The following is a 6,611-nucleotide window of genomic DNA, read 5'->3' as shown; positions in this document are numbered from 1 at the left end:
AAATACTATATTAAAAGTAAATGTCCTACTTTTTTAAGTACAGAAGTAGTGGCAACAAAATGTACATACTCATTATGCAGAATGGCCTCGTTCAGAGTGTTATCTATATGATCATTATTATACATTGACAACTGCTTTCTCTTCAACTCTATTCATCACATTTCACTTCGACTGATACACAGCGCTTCTAGCTCCACCTAAATTGACTCAGTATTTACATTTAAAATGAAACTTAAACTTCTTTCAGCACTTCCATTTTATTAAATGCCACTTCAACTTCTTCAGTATACCATATCATTGCTGCTTTTTATTCCCTTATGTGATTGTAAACGCAATGTATTTGGCTTTTGGACTGATGGTTATTTTTCAATTTTTTTTTACATTATATAGACCAAAGGATTAATTGAGAAAATAATTGGCATATTAATAATCAAAATGTCCGTTAGTTGCAACCCTAGAAACAAATGTAGTAGCATAGAATGAAAGTAGTATAAAATGAAAATACTTGAGTACAAGTACCTTAAGATTGCACTTAAGTACAGTACTTGAGTAAATGTACTTAGTTAATTTCCACCACTTGTTAGTCCTACAGGCTGAATCCTCACCAAGTGATGCTGTGATCCTCATCCCTAAAACATGACATCATCTTTCAGAAAGGCTGGTCCTCAGTCTGTGGGGGGGTTAGACTGAGGGACGTTCAAAACTGCAAATCACAGACTGTGACCGCACGGCTGCTGTTGCAAAGGGCGTGGGCATTGCTTTTGTTTTGTTTTTCATTGCATCAAGCTTTCAGCAGGTACATGGATCCTCCGGGGACAAAGGATGTATTATTCACCTTGAGGCTGCGTGTGAGCATCGTCACCTGCAAGGAAACGACGAATTACGGATGAAGAAACATTGTGTCGGCTTTTATTCACCCGCCTGAAACGACTGACACTCGAACGCACCCCTTGCTAGATAGATAGTTCAGACCAAATGCAATACAATAAATAAATAGATCCTAAAATATTTTTCTCCAGCCTCAACTTGGCTATTGTTTTTGCTTTCATGAGCTTCATATGGCTTTTATCAGCGGGACAAATTTAGGAGAATAGTGAGGTAATCGCAGCCGGTTCAAGTCAGATATGGCAGTAAGCACATCAGAGCCGCTCTGTCAGCCGTGCGCTTACCATGAAGCTTTCAAAGGTAAGTCCCAGCATTATACACACTCGTTTTTATTTCGGGTTGTGGCAGCGTTAGGTTGAAGTCTTTCTGGCGTTTGAATTAAATTGCATCTTGGAGGAATGCGCTCTGCAGGGACGGGCCCATCGCAACACATTGACCACTCCTCTTCAGTCCTTAATCTCCATCCTTCCTGGGACCCGTAGGATAGATGACACATGCACGTTGTTTCTTATGCTGTGGTGGTGCCCCTGTGCGTTTGTGTTGATTAAGGGGTGAAGGAAAAAGGGGGGAGATGTCAGACAGACCTACTGATTTGGTTGCTGTGTGGTCAGTGGAGCTACAGGTGAAGAGACCTCTCATGCCTGTCCAGCTGAGTCCAGAGCAGGTGGGCCTGGAGATGTTGTGTCTTTGTGGGCAGCTGGACCTCCTCATCAGGGCGCAGATGCAGCAGGTAGGGTGACCTGAGCGCTAAATGCATTCCTTCCACCACTGCTGACAAAGCTCACATTTACCTCGACCACTTTCTCCCCAGTTTTTTGTCTAACTGTCAAGTTAAGTAAATAATTAAGTAACTAATTACCCCCACGTGCATCTCCATCGGCTCAACCAAAGCAAATAAACAGGCATCTTGGAAGTATAATGAACAATAATAATAATGCACAACACACACCCATTAAGCCAGATTCAATTAGCACTGGGTGTGCAGTACAATTACATCAGCTATTGTTGGCCATACATCGTGGTGTATGACAGTGGGCTGATGTACTACAATTAGGACTTGCACATTGATTTTCCATCATCTTTCATTTGTTTTTCTTTTAGTTTTAAACAAAATAAAGCCTTTCTAAAAATATGTTACACCATAATTTACATCATACTGCTTGAATGGAAACCCATCAATAGAAAATTACCAATTCAGCAAAGCAAATTAAGGAAACGGCTCTACTTGTTGCATTAATTTGAGTTTCTTGAAATCATTTAGGGTGCTACCAGCCAGAAGCAAAAATCCAAGTAATTCACATTTAGGCCACACAAATTTTCTACGCAGGTTTTTGGCTCTGCCTTCCTCAACGTGTCAAATTCCCACTTTTCTGGATCTATTTACATCTTTGAGATGGACTTGTGAGCCTGTCCCATACTGTAACTGTGACAATTACGACACCACTCAAAGGCAACTTGACCAAGTCATTGCCAGCTTAAACATGAGATCTAAACATCCCAAGACTTATAAACTGGTTTAAGTCCATTGTGCAACCTGTCCTACTGTTCATTAACATTTCTCCTCCTTTTATCCTGTGACATTATTCATAGTTTGTATGTTGCAGTTCCAGGAGCAGTTAGGACAAGGCTGTAGCCCAGAGGAGTCAGACACTTTCCAGGCTCAAGGTCAGTTTGACAAAGTAGTGTTTAATTTGACTTGGATAGCTCCCGTATGTTTTACTTTTTTTCTGCTGTATTCTTAAAGGATCAGAGATTCTTGACCAGATGCTGCAGTGCCTTGAACATCTACCAAAGCCTATGCCACAGCTGGAGGTATCACATTTAATAATATTGTCCAATGAAACAGGAACCTGATTTTTATGGCATGCCATGGAATACCAGAACGTTTACTTCACATGCTTCCCCTAAAAGTGCTTGAAATAAGGAGACTGTGATTCAGCTGTAACTGTTACATGCTGTACCAGAAGTCAGTGGGTTTATGTGTTTCCTCAGGACTACCTGGACATGGTGGGTCTATCGGCTATGTTTCCTCGTGTAGAGGTGTTCCTCATTCAAGGCAGCCCAGTGGACATGCTGGAGAGGCCACCAATGGACGGTAAGAGATCCAGCTGAGCTGAGGAGGAGGATATAAACGTATCCCCAGCCAGGAGGAAGCAGCATGTTTCAATCTGTTATTGTTTTTAAAGACAGATTATGAATAGATTTAGAAAGAAATGGAAAATATCAGCCAGCTGGCATTCAGTTCAAGACACGTATTGTACCATCCTGTTCTGTATTAATCTAAGCATGGACACCCGACACAGCTACTTGTTATAGCCAGTGGTTAGATTGTAACTAAATACATCTACTCAAGTACTTTTTTGGCAATTGTACTTTACTTAAATATTTCCATTTATGCTACTTTATACTTAAACTCCACTACATTTCTAAGGCAAATATTGTACTTTTTTACTACACTTGATAGATATAGTTACTAGCTACTTTGCAGGTTAAAAATTTACATACAAAACATAGGATTGGTTTATAGAATATGATGCATTGTTATAGATTAAACTACCCAATAATTTATAAAGTATTTCAAATTGGCTCCAGCTTGACATTCGACTACATTAAGTGCTTCTTACATATTAATGCATCAGTATTAACAATTGAATAAAAAAACACTTACAGGGGCCATTTTTCTGCATAATGAGTACTTTTACTTTTGAGACAAATTGTCTTTCAGCACTGGTATACCAAGGTGAAAATGTATGTTCTCTACACCCTTTTATATCCACGTGGATGCCTTGTAGTTGAAACTGTAACAATGACCTTACAAATTTCAAGAAGAGGGCTTTCTAATCATCTAACCATGATTAAAACACATTCCTGTTTTCCCAAAGAACACAATTAACATAAGCTGATGCTTCTTTTGCAGAATACTTCTTCCACATTGCCAAACTGAACCAGCTCCTGGTGCTGAGTCAACAGCTAGAAGAAGATATCAGGCACCTTGGAAGTCATAAATACATCGCCCACCAGCTCTCGGTTATATATGTAAGGAGATCATTTTTTCATCTTTTTGCTATTATGCATCAACCTCTATGTTTTCATTCCACTATAGGTTGTGTGCTTTTTTAACGTCGCTGTTTTGCAGCAAGTCACCAGCTCTTTCAGAGGAATTCAGGCTTTCTCTGAGATAAAGAAAGACATTGAGGCCAACTTCAAACAGATGAAACAGTGTCTAGTGGTAGAGGAAGGCTCCAGGCATGAACCTCAGCTGGCTGCTCAATACATCAACTGGTGAGTTAAACTCCAAATGTTAAATTGGCAGAGATGATGGTTAATGTAGCAATAACAACCATATGTTGTTCTCTATGTAGGATTTTAGAAATAACTCAACGTTTAACATCAGTGGTGTTGTCACTCCCGGAGGAGCTGACAGAAGACCTTCACCAGGCCGTGACCTTCATGTCACAGTTCCTGTCCTGACTCACCCTGACGAACGCCTCTGTATCCATGAATCCTGACGTTCGGATGGAGGAGGTGTCTACTGCTTCTAAATGAACTGATGTTGTTATGACTGTGAAAAGGTGCTACACAATTTGATTCAACTGACTGATGGTGGTATTTTGGATAGTCTACTTCATTTACGAATCATGTAGGTTTTTATATTGTTCTCCTGAATGTGGCCCATATTAGTCCCTATGGTGAGTCAGTTGTTTGGAAATGAATGTAACCTTGTTGAATCCCTCCTTGCACTACTGTTTTTTTTTTTGTTGTTGTTTTTTTAACCTCAAATGTAATAATAAATTAAATGCAATAGGGAAATGTGTTTACTTTCTCCCTTTTATGGGACTGTGTATGTCCGCACTTCAAACACGTTCAGTAGATGTGATCATCTAACCCAAGAACAGAACCTTTATAGCCGACATTTTGACTTGCCATGGCAGGTAAAGCACAGGTGTAACTACTAGTAAAGGCTCCTCTGCTCTCACTATGTGCAGTGGTGGAGGTATGTAAGTATTCAGATCCTTTACTTAAGTAAAAGTACTAATAACGCACTTTAAAAATACTCCATTACAAGTAAGAGTTCTGCATTGAAAATGTTACTAAAGTAAAAGTATGTAACGTTAAGTATAACCATGAAATGTACTTACAGTAAAAAGTAAAGTACTCAATGCAGAAAAATGTCCCCTGTGACTGATATATTATTATATATTATATCATTAGATTATTATTACTCATGCATTAATGTCAAAGCAGGATTTTACATTTGATTTGTAGTGAGCTAATTTTTAACAATTTTGTATTATTTTCATTATGAATAATTAGTCATTATGAATGAATAATGAATGATTGATTGTTTGGTTTAAAAAATTCAGAAAATAGTGAGAAATGCTCGTCACAATTACCCAGAGCCCAAAGTGACACCTTCACAATGCTTGTTGTGTCAAACCAATAGTACAAAATTCAAAATTATTAACAATAAAGAAATTCAAAGAATTCAAAAGAAAAGCAGCAAATCTTAACATTTGTGAAGCTGGAACCATGAAATGTTTTTGCATGAAAAATGATTATCAAAACAATTTTCTGTTAATCCATTAATCGACTTATCGTTTCAGCCGCACAACAAACTAGTAACTAAAGCTGTCAAATAACTGTAGTGGAGTAAAAAGTACAATATTTCTTTCTGCATTATAGTGGAGTAGAAGTATAAAGTAGCATGAGATTAAAATACTAAAGTAAAGTACCTCAGATTTGTGCTTAAGTACACTACTTGAGTAAATGTACATAGTTACATTCCACCACTGACAATGTGCACAGCTATGCAGCGAGCTTCCAATGAATTGATAGTATTGTAAAAATGAATTGGTAAAGTAAAAAGAAAGCTGGATTCACTGAAGTATAGACTAGCTGTCAAATCAGTGGATGCTACATTGTCCTTCATTAAAAAGTATCATCAGTGAAAAAATCAGCATGAAAGAAAACCTATTTTCTAATTCATATATGAGTGATGGGTTCCGACAACAGAACACAAGATTTTCAGTTGTGGTCATTTCACATGAGAGATTTTCTGTATTTGTGTTTTTGTCTGAGCTCTTCTCACTGGTCTGAAGTGGGCGGGACTCAGTTAGAACAAAGTGACTTCATTTACATCTGTGCACCAATCAGGATTTAGCTAAATTTGTACAGTATAAACTGAAGCAATAGGGGCCTTAAGGCAACACTTACCTTGTAGAAGTGCCCAAAATCTAGTTTGAAGGCCTTCACTTCTTCAGTTTATATTGTCTTTACGGTGCATATTCCCAAATAAAGTAATGCTTAATCAATTTACCACAAACTAATGATGAATTACAAATGAATACATACAAAATGTGGCCCAACACTTCATTTTGCCTGATGGGTTAAATGAAAATGTCTTACTTCCAAATCAGTTTATGCATTCAATATTTTAATGAGTAATTATATTAACATTACTAAATCTACTTAGTAATTGGAGAGAATTTCATATGTGACTCCAGCTCCATATCGTCCGTAACTAAAATAAACAAAAAGATCTTCATTGAAAAGAGTAGCCTACATTTTATTTCATGTTCTACTAAAAACATCTTCTATTTGACACTTTGACCCTGAGTTGTGGCTGATAGTAGGCCTGTAAGCATGGCCATATTAACTTGCATTGGGGCCCTGATTAACCGCTTGTGTCTCCCCCTCTCTGTGCATTATGTACAGTATATTCCTAT

The 6,611-nt window shown here is 37.9% G+C and overlaps 1 protein-coding gene across 2 annotated transcripts; it reads left to right on the top strand.

Annotated features, from left to right (window-relative positions):
• Window positions 1-414: 414 nt before the first annotated feature.
• On the top strand, window positions 415-4,699 carry si:ch211-218d20.15. 2 transcript variants are annotated; one of them, XM_044217245.1, is made up of 8 exons: window positions 415-1,185; window positions 1,497-1,615; window positions 2,490-2,550; window positions 2,630-2,697; window positions 2,878-2,980; window positions 3,803-3,921; window positions 4,022-4,167; window positions 4,248-4,699. In XM_044217245.1, the coding sequence occupies exons 1-8, from the start codon at window positions 1,125-1,127 to the stop codon at window positions 4,354-4,356; spliced, it is 786 nt and encodes a 261-aa protein (XP_044073180.1). In that variant the 5' UTR covers window positions 415-1,124; the 3' UTR covers window positions 4,357-4,699. The 2 variants fall into 2 exon arrangements, with proteins under 2 accessions (XP_044073180.1, XP_044073181.1); XM_044217246.1 differs by having other exon boundaries at window positions 1,435-1,615.
• Window positions 4,700-6,611: the final 1,912 nt, after the last annotated feature.

This window comes from Siniperca chuatsi, linkage group LG12 (assembly GCF_020085105.1).
Source record: "Siniperca chuatsi isolate FFG_IHB_CAS linkage group LG12, ASM2008510v1, whole genome shotgun sequence".
Lineage (NCBI taxonomy): Eukaryota > Metazoa > Chordata > Actinopteri > Centrarchiformes > Sinipercidae > Siniperca > Siniperca chuatsi.
This window is presented reverse-complemented; position numbering and strand designations above follow the sequence as displayed.